Source organism: Zosterops lateralis, assembly GCF_965231275.1.
Source record: "Zosterops lateralis genome assembly, chromosome: 6".
Taxonomy (NCBI): domain Eukaryota; kingdom Metazoa; phylum Chordata; class Aves; order Passeriformes; family Zosteropidae; genus Zosterops; species Zosterops lateralis.
The window spans coordinates 26,775,798-26,796,169 of NC_139761.1; the positions used below are offsets into that span (position 1 = coordinate 26,775,798).

Consider the following 20,372-nt stretch of genomic DNA (forward strand, 5'->3'; position numbering starts at 1 on the left):
AATGAGTTCAGAGGCAATAGCCTGTTTTCTAGTCACCAGTATTCCTGCTTCCTTCCCATGGCCTTTCTGGAAATTTTTACCTCCGCCACTACATATGAATTTACAATGTACAAATAATAATCCAGAACTAGAAGTTAATAAACAGCATGTAGCCCAGTAATATTTGCAACTATATTGCTACTGTTAGTTACAGTTTACAGGCCTTGTCCCAAGTGTTCCAAGAGCTCAGGATGGAGGATTATGACAGGAACTTTCCCCAGGATTCTCAGAGCTTTGCTTTTATTTAATGTGGCTGTAACATTTTTTTTTCTGAGGGCAGGAGACTATGGTTAATTTGTTTTATGTGTAACCACAGTTTTTATATAGAGATTAATAATTAGTATTTATTCTGTATAGAATTATATATTTATGACTCTAACACGGTGTTAGAGGGTACAGAAATACAGGCCTATTAAAACAGCAGGAGCTTTGAGAAGGGAAGACACCAACTGCAGTGTAAAGTAGAGGGATGGGATAGTACGAGATGGGGGACAGGCTGGCACTGGAGACTCCAAGGCTAGAAAGAACTTGCCAATGCTCAGTTGAAGAAATATAAACCTAGAGCTAGGCAAAACTATTCTTAGGGATAAAAAAGAGAAGAAAGTGACTATATGAGATAAAACAAAAAGCAAAACACTTAAGATGAACAAAAAGAAAAATACTTAGCTGCAGGCCAGTGAAGAAAAAGCAAGGAGTAAAACTTTATTTAAAAATGTATAAAAAGAACCCCAAGTGAAAAATACTTTTAAAAAAAAGGGAGAGAAAAGAAGAAGAAATCATAAACATCATACTCCTGCAGGCACAGGATCCAGATGCTGATGATCCACTGTGCTCCCTCTACCAGGTGGAAGCCACAAGGAGATGAAAGGGCAAGCATGACACCAGAAAGAGGGGTGACAATCGGTACTAAATAGTGCATGCATAACAATTTTTACTGTACCATTATTATTGAGACCTTCTATAGAGCTTCTTTATTTTTATTTCTTTTGTTTTTCTGCAATTAGATTTGGACTGATAATAATTCTTTGATTAATTTGCTAAGGTTGCAATTAAAATAAATTTGGCATGACTAAACATAGGGTGGATTTCCTTTTGCCTGTAACAACATTTTGCACATAACAGTTTCTGCAGACTGTTGCTTCCCCATGTTGAAATGGCAGCCACTTGATGGGCTGTTGGATATCAGCCAGCCTTTGTGATGCTTTTTACCAGGTCTTTTAATGCATGTATGATATCTGATCTCATTTACCACAAAAGCTCCACAAAAATTCTTCATCATGACTCAACTGCAACATGCAACAACTGCTTTTTAGCTCCTCTTTGAGGAAAAAGTTCCACATCGACTTGGATTTAAAAGTGTGATCTGCTGAACCTCAATCTCACCTCTGGTATAAAAAACAGCTTCTTTTGAAAAGAAGGGATGAGTCTTTTAAGCTTCTGTTATTTTTTTGCTTTTAGTTTCTATCACTGTCTTCTGTATAGACTTCTTCAAACACGTTGTTTCTCTTTGGAAGTTGGATAGCAGTATGCCACAGAGGGCTAGAGTGGTCTCCACAAATGTCTCCACAGGCATTCATTACCTGAGATCTGCCACCAAACTCTGTTGTGACTGACTGAATTTCTTAAATTCTTTGCATCTCAATTCTCATCTAATAACTGGTTATCTATTTTTGTTTTCTGTGTCTTCATCCTGAAGACCATACATTGAACAAAACAATGACGATCACTGTTTATTGCAGAGTTTGGATTGTCTGGGAGATCCACCAGCTGATTTATTCTAGACATCAGAGTCACAATTGCTGGACAGGAACAGAAAGCAGAGCTTCCTCCTTTAATATTTTTCTTGGGGAAACAGCACCCAAAATTTGAGACACTCTCTCAAGAGTTTGACGAATTTGGTATTTCCTATTTATTCCTTTGTTTCTTGAAGCTTCTTGAGAGCAACTCACAGTTTGGGAATCCCCCTGAGATTCCCAAAAGATTCGGTTACCAGCAATTACAGCTGAAAAGTAAGTGGTGTATGTGGACAAGAGAAAGAAACAGCAGCTGGAATAGCCCAAATAGTACAAATGTATTGCACATTTTCTATTTAAACCAATGCTGTCTTCTACTTCAATTATTGCCAGCGCATGGCTTTGGGCGAAGCAATTTTCTGCTCCACTTTTTCCATCTGTGATACAAAGAAAGAGTGAAAATGGGGGGGAAAGAGGTTTAAAACCACTGGGGTTTTCCCCTTTCACTTAAAGCAAAAAATCACCTCTGATCCTCTTGTTCCATTAGAAGGCAGTATGCTTTCACCTCTCTTCACCTTTGCTGAAGCTACAGGAAGTTGCCTTTCACTACCTCCTAGTTCAGCCTCTGCCTCACAGATGTGACTTAAGCTAATGTTCACAGAGCATTTTGAGTACCTCAGTGCACAGTGTGGTATCAGTACAAATAACACCCCATAGTATTTCTAAATAGGAGTGATCCAGACAGCATGGGAAAACAAATAAATGGCTTTCCTGGCTTACTCTTCTAGTTTACATGTATCTCATTACTCTGAATTTAAAATTGCTTTACATTCACTGTAATTATATTTACTGGTGTAAGTGCGACAACATGCCCTATTTACATCAGGATGTGTTAAAAATGTGCAGGAAAAGATCTTAGATGTGCTCCATTAGAAAAGAGACTGGCAATGAATGAAAATTTTGGATTAACACTGAATGTAAAAGGGTTTTGGGAGGCCTTAGTATTTAGCTGGCAATCCATCCCTAGATCTAACTTTCTTATTCCCCTTTTCCATTTTGGTAGCTGTATCTAACATTATCTAGACCTGCATAATACTTTTATTTGCATTTTAGGATTTAAAATAACAGCAGGACTGTGAAATGGCTTGGCAGGAATTCAGGCTTTGCATTTTGTGAAAGTAAAAATGGAACTGTGTTGGGAATAAAAAGAAGCCTAGCAGTATTGTAGTATAAAACTATACATTATTTTTGATATTCAATGTGTAAAAAAAGCAAGAATTCTACCTAAAGCATTGCAAAAGCTAGGACAGACCAAAATGTATTGGGTTTTACGTGCCTCCAGAAAGTAAAACTAAATGGTTAATCTTTCCCTTCCTAATGATTTTAAAATATAATGGAATTTGGGTTTGTTTGCTATATAATTATTTGGTGATGTAACATTTGATTCAAAGTAGGCCCCTAGTCCTGTGATTCTCACTCATGCGTGAATTCACTGAATTCAAAGGCATACATTCTTTTTTCTTCCTCTAGAGTCACTGAGGATTTTAAAGCTGAAAGAATGAAAATATTTAGCTCAGAGGCATATGTGACTGCATAGATATTCTACTATGTCTGGAATTTGTATGGCAGAACTGACTCATCCTCTAAATCAGTCAACCAACTTTAACAAAATAGACTAATGAGAAGACTGATCAGTAGGTTTGAGCATTTCAGTTATTTGCCAGTTGCTTATTTTATTAAGTAATTTGTTATTGAAGCACAGTTAGGACTAATGAGGAAAGGGAAAATTGAATTAATATGTGGTGAATGCGTCTAATTGTCCTATTTTTTTTTCTGTTTTAGAACAAATTATTATAAATTTGCACAATTTTTTTTAATTTCAATTTTTAAATTGAAAAGGGGAAAAATAAAAATGGCATGCATAACTGCTAAAGTAGATGCTAATTTGAATCAGTGAATGCTTAACAGTCTGTTGACCAATTTAGTGAAAAATAACGGGAAAAATCAAGGTTAGCTATAAATCCAATTAAGACAGACTCTTACCCTTATGTAAGCACTGCTGGCACAAAGCAGCCCTAAAGCTGATGTACCCAGAGATGGAAGGAGCATCCTACATCAATATGCCTTGTTATTCCAATTGATTCATATCAGTTTGGCATTACAAAGCATTACTTAGATCTGATATCATGTGTCTTGGGGGGCTGGGCAAGAGAATTCTTGGGAAAAACTGAACAAGTCTTTACTTCTTAATGAATGATGTTTTGTCTTGCCCTGTGTTCATGTAACACTCAGCATTACAAGATACTAATTTTGATTGGGTTTCTGCCTGCTACCATAACGGAGTGAATAATAGGTATAATAATGATAATAACAGCAATAATCTTCCAAAAATTATTCTAGATTTGGGCTTGTTTATTTGTTTCTAAGTTAAACACAATCCTTCACAAATATTGACAGGAGTTTCTAGTACCTCAGGACTGTCAGAGTCTCCTTGTTTTTCTGGAATTCCTTATGGAAAAAGTCATAACATAACACAACAAACACTCTTTGAATATAAATTGTTCAGCTGACCTTTCTCACAAGTGAATTGCAAACCACTGTATTAGTAACAGCAATTCAGCTCCTGATCAAAATGAGGTTAACTTAGCAAGCAATTCCTTTCTGGGAATGTATGTGATTTTTGAAACCAGGTTAACACCTTTACATCAGTATGAGTTTGTGGAGTTGATTTCTGTGAAACATAATATGTAAATAATTTCCTGTTTCAGATGTGAGCCATATTCTTCATTACCACATCCATTGCCAGAATTTTTTTTCAAAGGTCATTGCATCGGGGCTCATGTTTTTTATCACAGTCAGTTTAGTAAAAATGAAACCAGTCTCCATATATGGTAACGTAGCCTAGTGCTCATGGCATCTACAGCACAATGTAATCAGGCAGCCCTGCATGTGCTCTTTGAAATATTTCTCAGCAGAATCATCTGCATAACTGAGTACAGATGTTCACAGAGGATCCCCTGCATGTAAACTTTACATATTGAACCCATGTGGACTCAAATGTGCAAGCTTGTGCAAGGTTTAGACACAATTTCTGTTGCTGTGGTTTTGTGTCCCAGGCATTATTCCCTCACCACAACGGTTCCCTCTCTACAGCTGCCTGGAGGAAGGCTGGGGCCTGGTGGGGGTCGGCCTCTTCTCCCTGGCAAACTGTGATAGCACAAGAGGACAAAGGCTCAAGCCGTCCAGGGGAGGTGCAGGTTGGACACCAGGAAGAATTTCTTTATGGAAAGAGTCATTAAGCATTGGACTGCTCAGGGAGCAGGCTGGGTCACCATCACTAGAGGTGTTCAAGAAATGTCTGGACATGGTACTTAGTGCTGTGGTTTAGTTGACATTGTGGTGATCAGTCAAAGGTTGGACACAATCTTACAGGTCTTTTTCAGTCTTCATGATTCTGAGATTCTGTTTGCACATGTTAAAAGATAGTCCCAGAAAACACAGGCTTGTGGAGAGAATTACTGGTGCCAGGTTCCAAACATGGCTGGGCATCAGCTGGAAAACCAAAAATAAGATTATACTTGGTTTCTTTTAAAACTAAAAAATTATTGAGAGACATATACTTTACTCTTATTAAGATAGAACTTAAACCGATCACAGAATACATTAAAGAAAAACCCTCCAATAGATATTTTTTCATGGCCAGTGAGTTGGCTAATGAAAATTTGGAAGGGTAGAAGTAATTCCCAATGACAAATCAACATCCTCCAGCTGGACCAGCTATGCAGTAGGAGAAATGAGGTGAAATTCCTGGAGGAGTTTCAGCTGACCTTGTCTGTAAGACACAGAATTACTCCTTCCCTTGGGATTCCATATCGATTTGGGATCCCAGCTTACACCGATGAAACCCAGGAGTAACAGCTTTTGCAGACGCTGGGACTGAGGAACGCTGCCTGTGCAGGGCATGTTCCCGTTACTGTCCCGTGCAGGGCCCAGGGCCCGCCCGGGGAAACACGGGTGCCTGAGGAGCGGGGGGGAGATCAGGAGCCACGGAAGGCGCCCATCACAGCCAGCTACCAGTCCCGGCAGTGCCCGCTGAGCTGCCTTCACAGAGCATCGCCAAGAGGGGCCTTTTGTTGCTGTTTGGGTGCGGCAGCGCTGAGCTGTGGCCGCTGTGCCCCCGTGGGGCAGAGCCCTCCCGGCCCGGTGCCTGCGGAGCTCGGGGCGCCCCGGCCCGGGGCAGGCAGGGAGGGGATTCCTTGTCCCCCGGGCCCTCCCGCCTCCTCCCGGCCCCTCCCGGCCCCTCCCGCCTCCTCCCGGCCTCCTCCCGCCTCCTCCCGGCCCCCTCCCGGCCCCTCCCGGCCCCCTCCCGCCTCCTCCGGCCCCTCCCGGCCCCTCCCGGCCGCCGCGGGCGCTCGATGTCTCCGGGCCCGATTGCACAGCCCTGAGCCCTGAGTGGCCCTCACACTCCTCCTCCGCTCCCCTCCCCGCCGTCGGGCGGCGGCAGCTCGGGCGCAGGACCCGCCGCCCCCCCCGCGCTGGAGGAGGGCGGGCGGACACACAGACACACAGACAGACAGACAGACGGACGGACGGACGGACGGACCTGGCCGAGCCCGCAGAGCGGCGCGGGAGGGAGCGCTGCGGCCGGAGGTACCGCGGCCTGAGCGAGGCCGGGGCAGCGGGAGCTGTGTGGAGGGGCAGGAGGAGCTGTGTGAAGGGGCAGGAGGAGCTGTGTGGAGGGGCAGGAGGAGCCGTGTGGAGGGGCAGGAGGAGCCGTGTGGAGGGGCAGGAGGAGCTGTGTGAAGGGGCAGGAGGAGCTGTGTGAAGGGGCAGGAGGAGCTGTGTGGAGGGGCAGGAGGAGCTGTGTGGAGGGGCAGGAGGAGCCGTGTGGAGGGGCAGTAAGAGCTCTGTGGAGGGGCAGGAGGAGCCGTGTGGAGGGGCAGGAGGAGCCGTGTGGAGGGGCAGGAGGAGCTGTGTGGAGGGGCAGGAGGAGCTGTGTGGAGGGGCAGGAGGAGCTGTGTGAAGGGGCAGTAAGAGCTCTGTGGAGGGGCAGGAGGAGCTGTGTGGAGGGGCAGCGGGAGCCGTGTGGAGGGGCAGGAGGAGCTGTGTGAAGGGGCAGCGGGAGCCGTGTGGAGGGGCAGCGGGAGCTGTGTGAAGGGGCAGCAGGGCCGGGCGGAGCCGGGTGCCCTGCGGGGCTGTGCTGGCCCGAGGCCTGCGCCCGAGAAGTGCTGGATCAGCCCCAGAGCCGCCAGGTGGGTCGGTGGGTGACACACACACACACACACACACACACACATACACAACCAGCTCTAAAAGCCGGCGGCTCCGGGGAGCCCAGCCCGCCCTACAGCCACATCCCGTTCACTGGGGCTGCAGGGCCGTACAGACACAGACCCCGGGGCTGCAGGTCCATACAGACCCTGGGGCTGCAGGGCCGTACAGACACAGACCCCGGGGCTGCAGGTCCATACAGACCCTGGGGCTGCAGGGCCGTACAGACACAGACCCCGGGGCTGCGGGCAGCGCTCTGACATTCACTTGCGCCAAGATTCCGTCATTTTGGGGTCTGGTTTTGTATTTTCTTATAAACTTCGGTAATTAAGAATGTTTGGAATGGGGTGGTAATATTGGACATTCCGATATCTCTAAGTGTTACCGTAAGCTTTTGCAGTTTGAATTCCTGGTTGTGTGGATAGGACAATGACTAAGTTTGCACCATGTAACTGGTAAAAACCTTGCACAGGGACGTAAAACCTGTAAAGGTGCATTAAATGTTGACGTTTTTGAATGTAGGAAAGTGTAATAGGTGTTGTAAGTTTAGTTGAGAGTAAAGTTTATTGAGATATGGGTGGAAGGATGATAGGAGATGAAGAAGGCAGATAAAAGCTAAGTCCAGCTCCGTGTTTCTACAAGTGAAATTTGATATCTTTTGAAATTTGGGTTCATTAACTTAGTGATTCTTTGAGTTTGGGGTTTGATTTAGTAGGATTAGGTGTTTGCAGCTGTGACCATGAACTGTACATTTATTTTAGTCTCACATACCAGAAATATTTTCCCTGTCTTCAGAAATAGTCAAGCTATATTGTATGCTTTAGTGTTTTGCTACAGAATATGCAGGATATATTGCATATACAGGATATATTGCATATACAGGATATGCAATATTCTCAATTCACATATGAAATAACAGTTGAGACATAGAAGATAAATTACTTCTGGTTGTGTGATGAATGGAGCTTGAGTTTCTTTTCCTGCTGGTTTGACACAATGAAAAGGAGGTGGGGGAAGGAAGCCAGTTTACTGTTACACTAAGTCTAGCTATACATTGAAAATTTGTGCTTGATTATTGAACATAGGATTGTTTTTGTAGTCAGTAAAATATCTGACTCACTGACTAATTTGTGTTGCCGTATGCTGACACATCCAAAACTTTATTAATCAGTGCAGGATGATCTTCTGTTCTAAGATTCAGAACACCCCAATGAGGCAGGAGATAAGGAACACCTCAAAAAACACTTGTGGACTGTGGGATGTTTGTTTTATTCAGCTTTTACCTGTGTGGTTTTTACTGGGTTCAGGTAGCAGAACCCTTGAATAGACAGACACCACATCTATGTCTACATTGCAGACCAAAAAGGCTTGAGACTTCTAGGCAGTTACATTTTTTGAGCTGTTTTGGAGGTTTCTTTGGGGAACAGCCACATAAAATAGCTAGAGAATGAAGCATTGCAGTGAGGTATGTCAGTGATTCGTGCCCCGATAGTGATCTCTGATCTGCCAAACAAGTCTCCTGCAGAGTTTGCATCTGTCAGGGCTTCTGCTGCTGCTGCTGCTGAATTTCTGTGTCGGTGTTTCAGTGCAGTTGAAGTCTAATCATAGTAAAAACGATGGGGATTTTCAGGAAAAATATGTATCCTTTTCAGGGATTTCAGTATATATTCAGCAAAAAATCCCGTGGCTTAATTTTGCTAAGCTAGCGTGGATTCAGCATTTACCTTAACAGAAAATTGGTAGCTAAAATCAACCTGCTTTTTGAATAATCCATATACATATATATCACCTACTGTAACTGAATTTTACATTTTAACAAATAATTTTCTTTCCTGAAATTTCTGTCATTGTGTCAAAAAAACCCCAAACGAACAACAAACCCCACCCTGTCAGCATAGATAGTTTGGTATATTTTGTTTATATTAGATAAACAATATTGTCTACAACATTTTCAGGACAAAAGCTATGTTCAGACATATATTGAAATTGTTATATATTATTGTTAGTAGGTGGATGTTTATACTTCTGTGGTTTTCATGCACCTGCCTTGCTATCACACCAGGTTTCAAATCTGCAAAGAAATAAACCCAAAGCATTCTATGCATTTTTATTCAGACTATGCATTTTATTCAGAAGATAGTTTTTGCTTTTTGAAGTTTACTTAGTCCAGTTTTGGCGAAAAAGAAAATGTTTTAAATGCACTTTGTCAGTATCAGATATGATACTGTTTTTCTGACTATTAGAAGCATTGCTTAATTATTTATATGCAGTTTGCCTGATTGACTGTAAACAAAATAATGTTCTGAGGTTCCCATAATGGAACCAAGTTTATCTTTTGACGGAAAGTTTCAGAAATGAACCTAAATATATTCAAGAGTTGTGAGGGCCAGAGAGGTCAGGATGTGCCAGTAGTGCCTGCTGTGAACATCAGGAAATGGCTATTTATATTTCTCAGTAAGTGAATGTTGCCTTTTCTTGCTTTCCTGGAATAATGCTTCTCATGTGGAAATTAAAGTAATAATAAGAAATATGAAAGCAAAATGTGTGTAGTTTTTAACATAATGAATGAATGTCTTCTCTGTTTTTAAAAAAGAAAGTCTTTAATATTTTGCATTGCTAGAACAGCTATTACATTTTCAGGCACTTTGCTCGGGGTATTTTTCTCTAATTATGTCAAGCTTTGTCCCCAAAAATTCACAGAAATCATTCAGCATTCCTAGAAGACATTGTCTTGTCGTTTCTTTCACACTTCAGCAAATGTGTATTGTGTTGTAGTTCTTATCAATCTCACTGTTGTGTGTGAGGACTGTGGGTGGTCACATTCTTTGAGTGAATATTTTTAAAACCAGGAAGCCCAGAGCAAGAATTCTGATAGATTTCACATAGGTCTTTGTTGCCTTTAAGCTTTGTTCCTCTTACAGATACAGAGTAATTCCTCCAAAACTTGGAAATCAATAACATTTGATAAGCATTTTGGTAGGAAAACTCCTGTGGGAGTAAATGAGTACTTTGTGTGAGCATCATTGTTCACAAAACATCAAAATACAACCCCTTCGTTTCACAACACAAATGGAAGTAGCTGAGAAGTTAATAAGAATTCTGTTTGGGCTGCATGATATTTGTTCTTTAGTACAGCCTGTGGGAACACTGCAAGATCTACATATGTGGAGCATGCAGTATATGGAGATGCACTTGGATTGCATCTTTAACAAGTTCCTGCATAAATGCTGCCAGATTTTCAGTGAGAGAATAGACACAGAGCATTCCTGTGGCCAGTTGCTTCATCCAGAGCACTATTAAGAGGAAAGACTGAAAGAAAAGTGTCTTGTTTCAACATCTATGATTTCAGAGTCACGTTTCTAAGTAGAATAACTGCAAACAAAAATATGATGTAAGGGGAAGTTGTCCTCATCTGAAATCTTCAGCATTAACTAGAGGAAGTGATTCTGCAATCATCTGTTATTTTTTGTTGCTCACAGTCAGACAGATTGTTCATTACTTTTTGCTGTTTGGCATAAGCATGTGATGCAAATGTGTACGTATTTTTATTTAAAAAGGAAGATTCATGAGGGAAACTGAATTGCACTATTGCATAGAATATGCAATAAAACATAGGAGTACTCAGCCGTGAGATTTATTTGCTGTGATTTTCACATGCTAATGCACTCAAAATTTGATATTACGAGTTAGAGTCCTGCTTGATTTAAAGGCCTTAAAATTTTGAACCTTCTCTGTGGTGTAGTGTCCTTTTATGTGTGCTCTGAGTTGTGGTCTTGTGATGACTTTCTCTTGTGGCTCATTCTTGTAAACTGCTGTCAAATGTCACTGTTGGTCCCATCCTCTCTGTGCTTGGCTTCAAATTTCTCTACTGCTGACCAACGTGACATAACACTGCAAATTACCTGGCATTTTTTATGGCTCTGCATTAATTTTGGATGAAAAGCACTTGTCAGCTTGATGCCAAAGGTAATTTGGCTCAAGTTGATGAGATCAATCAGTGACAAATTCAGGTTTGTGTGTGTATGCATTCAAAGACTGGGCTCTGATTTTGTAAGTTGTTCTTAAAGCTCTTCATGAAGTATTTAGTTACCTGCTCTTCTTCATGTAACTCTGTGGAGCAAATATTTAAAACTTGTGTATATAGAGAAAAGGTACAAGTTGGCTGAATGATGGGGACTCTGCCACACAAAGGATGTGGAAGTACTGATGCTTTTATTTGGCTTTGCCTTCTCTAACTGAAGATTTTGGGGCAGACTTTGCTTCTGTGAGTTGGTAATGGTTTGTAGAAATCAGTAGGTAAACAAAGGCTGCTCTGTCTTTCCAGTTATTATAAACATATTTATCTGTTGAATATTCCCGCCCCAATATATTTCCAGTTTCTAAACTCCATACTCATTTAAGCTGAAATTTTAGTTCTCCTTTATTACGTATGAAATTACTGAGATTTTGTAATTGTTTATTTAACTCGGATTATTTCTGTGTGTGCTATAATTTTCCTGGGCAGTCATATTTCCCATTTGAGGTTGCTGGAGTTTGAACCTACACTTTTTGCCTTCTCCAGAAGGCCTGGGGGCCTCTTTATTTTTGCCTACTGGCATAAACAGTGCACTGTAACTATTGGATTTTGGTCTGTGTTTCATTCATTAGTAGCTGCCTTTGGCTGGTGCTTTAAGGTTATTCTGCCTGACTGGCAAAGACCATCATACTCAGTTTCTCTTGTCAGGAGTGAGTCCAAGGGAGCTGGGCAGGAGTTTTTGTTTATGTTTGGAAGACACTAAACAGGTACGTGCAAGGGCGTAACAAAGGTTTCAGCATCTCTGTCTCTCCCTGCAGTCAGCTCGGATGCACTGCTAACGATCAGCCCATTAAACTTTTAAATAGTGCTGCAGGAGCAACATTGATCTCAGCTGTTAATGGCTGGAATTAAACGTGTCAGGCTGGAAGGCTTTCACTTAAACCTATTGGTTCGTTTGTTAGGCAGATGATAATAAATCTTGCTTTCTGAAGAAAAGAACGTGGATTTGAAGTCAGTTAAAATACCACTGCAGTGCAGTGAGGGTCATCTTGAAGTAGCAAATGTGTTTCAGCTTTGTTTTGCAGCAGTGGGATGGTTATGGCACTGATTGTGCAATCAGCCCAATGGCAGCAGTCATCAAAACACTGCTTGTTATTATTACTGGCCATTTCTCATCTTATTATTCATTATTCTTTTTTACTGTTACTCATTGCTGTCAATGAGTAACAGCAGTAGTTTCTTAGAGGAATAATATGTACTTGTGTCTGTGCTGGATTAGTCATTGGTACAAAACTGAATCCACAGGTTTATTATCAGATAGAGTGCAGAATTATGTTAATACTTTTGAAATTAGAAAAATATAAATAATTATTATTAAGGTCAGTTAAATGGCACTTTATTTTCTTCACTACAAAGCAGATGTAAAGAACTTAGACCCTCATCTCGATTGTGCATTAGATCCTCACCTGTGCGTCATGCTCAGAGAACTGAAGTTGATCGAATTTCTGTTTGAGCAGCACTTGTTCCTGGTAAAGAGAGGCAAACTCCTGGAACAGAGATCAAATATGAAAAAAAAATAAAAGAAAATAAATTCATAAGTACAAACTTGGTCTGTGTGGTAGTTTCCATTACTTGTGTCAATCTTCATTGAAATAATGAGCCCTAATTCTAAGGCTGAGTTTTTTAGTGAGGAATCAGTTAGGACTTTGCTTTATTGCAGATTACTTTTTTTGGTACTTCCTATTTTTTGTGCATAAGCAAAATATGCCAAGAGTTGGAAGGAAGAGTAAAATTCATGAAGTTGCCATTATTGCTCATAGCTTTTTTTCATTGGTAATGTTATAATTTTTGACTAAGGTTTCCATATGAAAGATACACTGCAGTCTATGGTCTGCTTCCCTCATCTTCTAAAGCCTGAGGAGATTACCTAGGTTGGAATGAACTTGATCCACGTAACAGATGTATTTGGGTTTTTTTACTCTGTTACAGCTCTATCATGGGTGGTCTGTTGGTTCTCATCTTTGAAGGATGGTTGCTAAAGGCAGCTACTCACATCAGTCTTACCCTGGATGAGTCACCTTTTATTTAAAGGCTACAGCTCCCTTTTTTCTCATTGTGGTTTGTCAGAAACTTCAAAAGTACAATTGCTGTTGCCTTTTAGTGTTTGATGCACCTTGTATTCCTTTCAATTTGCAGGGTGGCATTCCATCTAGTGCTTGCTCCAAGAGCTTTTCTGAGCTCTTTTCAGACCAGTCTTGAACAATCCTGCTTGTCAGATTGGCAGTTGGTAAATGAAAAAAATTTTTTAGTGTTAAGTAAGAACAACTTCTGCCTTGGCCAATAAACCTTTGTGCCAGTTTTGTAGCACAGTGTAAATGTAAAATAAATTTAGCTCACAGGAAAAAAAGAAGAGGGATTTTTGATTGGTCTGTTCTTGTAGTACTGATGGGAAAGTAATTCTTGTAAGCGCTTCAGTTACCTAAAGACAAAACCAAAAGGATGGTGCATCATGTTGGTTGGCAAATGAAGATTCCATCAGGCATGTATGCCTTTTTATTTTGGTTGATGGCATAGTATACATCTCATTTAATTACACTTCACATTTTCCTCCAGATTTCTTTTTCATATTGAGAAGCATCAAAATTATAACACCAGGGGAGAAGCACTATCAAGTAATTAATTCAGCATTTCTAAACGTGGGTTTCTTGTAAATAGAGGTGCATCTTTACACGCTTAGGTTGTATTTGCATTGATTTACTGATGCCAAGCAGCTCCAGTTGCTGACAGAACGTTCACTCTTTCCTGGTGCTTGACCAGACCAGAGTGTGGCTATGCCACGCCTCCAATTAGAGCAGGGTCCCACCCTGCTCTGGACAGTGTGGACAGCGTGCCTTTGGGTTTGATGTTTTCTGCTGCACCTAGAAATTGCCTGGAAACATCTTGTATACATAACAAGGACGCATTTATTATTAATCGAATGCGGCTCATCCCCAAGTTCTGTGCTTGTGTTCAGCTTTGCACTGGGAGTTCTGTGCCTTTTGCTGTGTTCTCTGCAAAACCAGTATGCTGCAGGGGAACTTATTGCCCTACATTCTTGCCCTGCTTCTCCCAAGCTTGTATGCATGTGCCCTTCTTTTATCATTACTTTGAAACTTCATAAATGTCCCTGGTGAGCAGGCTTACAGCTTATTGAAGGGAACCTCAGTAAGTGTTTGGAATAAGTTTTTTATATAGAGTAGGGAGAATGTTGTTTTCTGTACAGGTTCATGGAATCAAGGTTTGCTTGTTGATCAGCAGTAGAAAGATCAGGTCTGGGATTTTTTAATTTTTTTTTTTTTCTGCATGGAGAGTTCTGTTTCTACAAAACTAGTTCTTGCATAATAAGCAGTCAGCCTTTGTAATTCAGTCCTAATAGTCTTTTCTTTGAGAAATGCTAGTGTTTCTGGCCATGTTAGCAGGTGTTCATTAGAAAGATCAGCAATTACATTTCTTCTTTCTTTAATTTAGGCTAAAAATAAATAAATAAATAAATTTATATTGGCTTTACAAATGTGTGCTGATACAATTGAAGTGTTTCATTTAGAAACAAGTTACAATAGTAACTTGAGATAGTGTTACTTAGGGCTTTCTCCAGTCAAGTGTTACAAACTCCCAAGGGTGCAGGTTCTACAATTTCTCAACAGCAGTTCCAGTGGCTGATAATCCTTATGGTGAAAATAATTTTTTTTCTATTAAGAGGGAAGCTTCCTTGTTTTAATTATGAAGTGAATAATCTGTCTTCATTTTCCTGGTAATCTTCCCTTTTGAAGGCTGTGAGGTTATCTCGAACCTTTTCTTCAGCAGGGTGAACACTGGTTCACCAGGCAGAAAGAAGTTTGGGTTACTCTGAAATCCACATGTACCTTTTTTTTTGTTTTCAGCATCAGTCTTTTGAAGAGTGATTGAAAAGTGAATGCTTTTAAAATAACATGAAACCTGTATTTCATGTCCTACCAGGATAAGTTCAAGTTGAATGAGTTTTGAAAGGAAATGTTTTTGCCTGTGAATTCTAATATCAAAACTATATCTGGAAGCTAGGAGAATGGATTGATAATCCTCATGTCTTGTATTGATAGTATTGTACATGAATTTTTCAGAACAGTTGAATCACTTTGCCAGTTCTGCTGGTTGTTGGATAATCTTTCTAGAAAATCATTGTGGTTATGATGCTGTTTGAACTTACTTTTTACTGGTTTAGAATTAAACTCAGTTAACAAAACAGAAATGAGCAAGGTGATTTCAGTAGTTAAATGAACCCAGGTGTATGGTGTATATGGTGAGTCTGCCAAATTTAAATGTAGCATATAAAGAGGTAATAATATTCATGGAAGTCCAGTCTTTTTTTGGTGAGCTATTACTTAATAAACACTGATGGTATTGCAAGACTTTGGAATTCTTGTTTTCTGTAGAAACACTTGTATCTTAGGTGCTTTCATTCCTAACATTCATCTTTATATTAATTATTTCCATAGAAAATTGAGTTCTTAACGTCCTTTATCCAAAAGCCTGGAGCAGAAGAGAGACAGTTTTTACAATGAGGAGAAATTATCTTCTAGGTAAGTTAAGTGCCAATGCCTGGCAACAAACTGATCTTTTCAGTTAGGGAAAACAGCTGTGAGTTTTGAAGTGACAGTTCATTATAATAAATTAAATCTGACTAATTTTTCATTATAATAAATTAAACGTGACTAATTTTTTATTTGTGAATAATTTTTACATAAAAATATGTAGAAAGTGGTAAAGGTAACCTTCTGCTCTGTGTTGGATGACAACCTGAGTACTGAATTATTTACTAATGCTTTATATTGCCCATCTACTATTTGAGGGATCATTTTACACTGTAATATTGTTACTGCATAGGAAAAACTGTGTTCAGCAGTCTTGGTGACCTCTGAAAAGGATAACTTGCTTGGGAGTTTAAAATATGGTTGATATATTTTACCAGAATCTCCCAGACTGTTTTTATTTGTGAAGTCTACAGAATATTCTATTTTGTATTTTTAGACTATATGGCATTTCGATATTGGGGGAAAAGATATCATTACAAGTATTTTTCATCTTGGTTTGCTTATCAACAATTGGAAATTCCTGAAATAGTTTGAAAGACATAAATAAAACATAGCTTCTTTTGAACTTTGAGTTTTGAAACCATATTTTCAGGTTGGGGTTTTTTTTTTCCTAAAGAGATTATTAGAGGTTTGCTCAGCAATGAAAATCTGGAGGCTTTTTATTGCTTGGCACTGAGAATACCTGAAGTGTTTGAATAATCTTTCAGCATTTATATTTGTGAATATAATTAACAGGAGTTTGTTAATTATTGGTTGCAGCTTTTGCTGTACTTTGTTCTTGATAACAAAATCATTATGTTTGACTTTGTTCTTGATAACACATTCATTGTTTGAGGTCACTTGGTCATTACTTTCAGGTATGTGATTAGGGACTAGAAAACCTCATTTCATGCAAAACAAGGTGAAGGAAAATCAGTCCTGATACATTGAGAAGCATATTTAACTTCAGCTGGTATATTACATCAATACCATTATCTCATTTTCAAAAACACTTGGTATTACTAAGGACATCTTAATAAAACTGACATAATTTCCTTTTTATATTAGACTTTCCTTTGAAATTTTCATTTTAGTAAGTCAAGCATGAATATTATGTATGATATGATTGTTGACTTTTTGTTAACTTTTTTTTTTTTTTCTGTCTAGGTGTTCAAACTTCCAATTTGCCAGATATTAATGGGGAAGAAAACTGATTAATGTAGTTTTGGCAGTTCATTGGATTTTTTTTTTTCATTCTGCACTGTTGGGAGATTTGAGGAAAATTTCAAGGAATGGAGTCAGCTCACAGTTTACTACTTAATGAAGAAGCGTATAACCAGCTCGGTGAATTTCAAAAAGCAGAGTTCATTTTTGAATGGTTACAGTTTTTGGAAAAACTTTTACCAGTGACTAGCAGAGTAAGTGTAATGAGACTTGAGAAGAAAAGCCTGGTTTTTTGTTATTTTGTTTAAACTCAAAGAGCAATATGCAATGTTATTTGCTTCATGTCTTGTATGTACAGGGAGTAAAAGTATAGCAGTGTTAGCAGCAGCTTTCTAAATGTTTTAAGTTTTTGGTCACAGCCCTTCTAGTAACAGAGCCACTTTTCCAATGAAAGGAGTTTTAATTATTTTTTAACTCCTATTTCTGCAAGATTTTGCAGCCCCATTATGAAGAATGTCAGTAATGCCTCCACCCAGTGTTGCGCAATTATTTGAGGCTTCTCTACCAAGAAGGAATAGAATATCTTTCTCTTTGTTGTTCTCTAAAGTTTTCGTAGTCAAGTGATGAAAGATCTATTTCCAGCCAACTCTCCAATTGTTTGATTCACTCTTTAGTGTGTATTAAGTCGGTTATGTAGACATGTAAGAGTAAACTAACCAAAATAATGCTATGTAAAGGTTGTTATTTTTGATAAAAATGCAGAAATGAAAAGCAGTTACAGGTTCTTTTTTTGTAAGAATATTTTAAAAATTATATAATACTGGATAATTGTTTTAAGGCAAGTTCATTCTTTTCTAATGCTCAAGTTCTTAAAATTCAACTTCTTCTTTAAAGTTCTTCTTTGCTACTAAATTTTCTTTATATCTATGACTTCTTTTATTTTAAAGCAGGCATAAAAAAAAGAAAGAATAGACAGCTTTATTTGAGAAACATTTAAGTATAGACATACCACAGGAAAAATACACTTGAAAAGCTACTAGCAATAATTGTGCTCTGAAAAAAAAGTGTTGGGATTTTTACAAAGAATAAAATAGTCACTTACTTGAAATGTCCTTTCTCTAAGTATAAAAATGCAATAAAATGTTCATTTGTAGTTCAGAATGTCATTATCAGAATGATAATAATGAAAAGTAAAGATAATTTGCATTAATTATCTGTAACTAACTTTTAAATTTAACTGAACTTTAACTGGTTACTGATTTTATTTCCAGGCTGAAATAAGGGAAAACCAGAAGAAACTAGTTGAACAATTGACTTCTTTATTAAACAATTCACCAGGACCTCCTACCAGACGGCTTCTTGCCAAGAATTTAGCTGTACTTTATAGCACTGGAGACACTTTTTCTGTTTACCAAACAATTGACAAATGCAATGAACTCATTCGGAGTAAAGATGACTCACCAAGTTATCTGCCTACAAAACTGTAAGTGTGTTTTTACCCTCAAGCTTCAAGTCCAGTGATAATGAGACAGGTTTAAGTGGTGAGATGCATCTGAGTTCACTGCCACAAAATTAATAAAACCAAGATTGTGCTGGTAGTCCTGTTGTGTGTGTGCATCAGGAACCAAAAGGGTAGAAGACACCAGGTGGTCTCCAGCCACACAATTGAAAATCAGGCCAGGGAGAATGCCAACAATGGATAACAGAGTTATGAGAGGGCAGGTGCTTCAAAACCAAGGAAAAGGTAATAACAGTGCTGAGAAGAGCAGTCAAACAAGTACAACTCCAGGTATAAAAGACAGTTGCTGAGTGCATTTCTTGTTCAGCTGGGAAACTGGATACAGTTAAAAACATCTGAAGTGTTTGTAACTAAATACTGAAAGCCTAACCAACAGAGCAGAGAAACATGAGCTGTTAGTTCAGAATGTGAAGCCAAATCTTTATGTGCAGAAATGTTATGAATAACCTTCATTCCTGAAATTATGCACATCTCTCCCTATAATGAAGCAAATTAAAGATGAAGGTAGTAAAGATGAGATAGTAAAACATCTTTGTGCATTAATGTTATAGTACTGAAAGCAGATCAGGAGCTCTCTTCCTCCTTTACTTTGCATGCTAAACCTGTTTCTGACAACACAAGTAAAGATTCCTAAAAATAGATTTTGCAAGGAGTAAGTTGTATTTTCTAATACCATTTTTTTTGTTTCCTTCTTGTTCCAGTTGACTTCTTGTGCAGTCTTTTGAGTTAAGAATAAGTTTGCTATAAAGGTCTTAGTCTTGCAAAGTAAATGACTGCTATACTACATTCTTAACAATGATATACATTAACATTAGCGTTGAGTTGTAGTGTGGGACAGAGTGCTGCAGGTCTTCCCTCTTCAGCTGTGCTGTGCCACACTGGAGTAAGTGGGGTCATGTCTGCACAGGGAGGAGGGATTGGGGAGGCCATTGGCAGTAAAGCAGAAATGGGAGATAACCAAAGCCAGAATGCAGAACAGCAACTGAGGGAGAGAGAGCTTCCTGGGTATGTAAGTAGTGGTAAGGAGAGGAAGAAAGAGATGGAGAAAAAGGTAATTGTAAAATATTATTTTCTTCAATCAATTCTTGGTGAAGGAATTTCTGGTAGAGCTGACACGGTGACAACAGGCTATAGAAAATAATTTGAACTACAGAACTGTGTGTTGAGTGAAATCTTTCATCCTAGGCTGCAAATATATGAAATACTTGGTGTTCAGTGTAGAAAGTCTGCTTTGTTTTGTTTTGTTTTGATCTTGATTAAAGTGTTGTCTTGCCATCTGTCCGTATTTAGCATGCATGCCCATTTCGTCTCGTAGCAACACTTCACCCTCAGTGTTCACAATATGTTGATACACCTGGGAGCTCCTTTAAATACAGATTCTAGTGAATTGGTCTCTAAACTCATAGATTATCACTTTTCTTCTTTCACATAGGTGGAAGATAAAAATGTTTTAGGCAAACATTTTAAACACAACCTTAGTTGTGCATGATGCAAATGTTCAACCAAATCAGATAAACAGGTCATGCAGCATGAATGCAGCTTATTACTTTATTAAGGAGAGTACTGGTGGCCATCAGATGCTCAATTTAGAAGGGAAATTGGAAAATTGTAATTTTATGCTAAGGCAGACCATGAACAAAATTCAAGTCCAACTGTTGGTGTGTACTGAGTTGGATAAAAGCAATAACAAAAACTGGGTTTTTAATGAAAGTAATATTGTGGTATGATAAGAGATAAAGGATACTAGGTTTGTTTTTCTTCCCGAGCATTTAGGGAATTACTGTAAATATTAAATGTATTTTTTTAATTAAGAATATATTCAGTATGAGAGTTTAAAATTATGTACGTGGAACTTTAGTTCAGTTGGGGAATAAGCAAAATGTTATTTTGTTGAAGGGGATGCTGAGCAGTGTCTGCATATTTAAGTAGGCCTGGAAAAGAGCTGAAAGCTGATTAAACATATAATTCTTTTTCTCCTTGTATTCAGGAAATTAACTGGTTTAGTTACGGATCTGTCAATACAAAACCAAACTGTTTTCATTAAC

General features: G+C 39.1%; 1 protein-coding gene across 3 annotated transcripts in view; it reads left to right on the forward strand.

Moving 5' to 3' along the window:
• Window positions 1-6,301: 6,301 nt before the first annotated feature.
• The window catches only part of HEATR5A (HEAT repeat containing 5A), a 62,498-nt gene continuing 48,427 nt past the window's right edge, over window positions 6,302-20,372 (forward strand). For 2 of the 3 annotated variants that reach the window (XM_083864071.1, XM_083864073.1), the window contains exons 1-4: window positions 6,302-6,422; window positions 15,570-15,653; window positions 16,812-17,062; window positions 18,080-18,291. In XM_083864071.1, the coding sequence (XP_083720197.1) occupies window positions 16,937-17,062; window positions 18,080-18,291 (338 nt within the window). In that variant the 5' untranslated portion in view covers window positions 6,302-6,422; window positions 15,570-15,653; window positions 16,812-16,936. Of the gene's footprint in view, window positions 6,423-15,569; window positions 15,654-16,620; window positions 17,063-18,079; window positions 18,292-20,372 lie in introns of those variants that run through there. The other variant, XM_083864072.1, reaches the window with a different exon arrangement.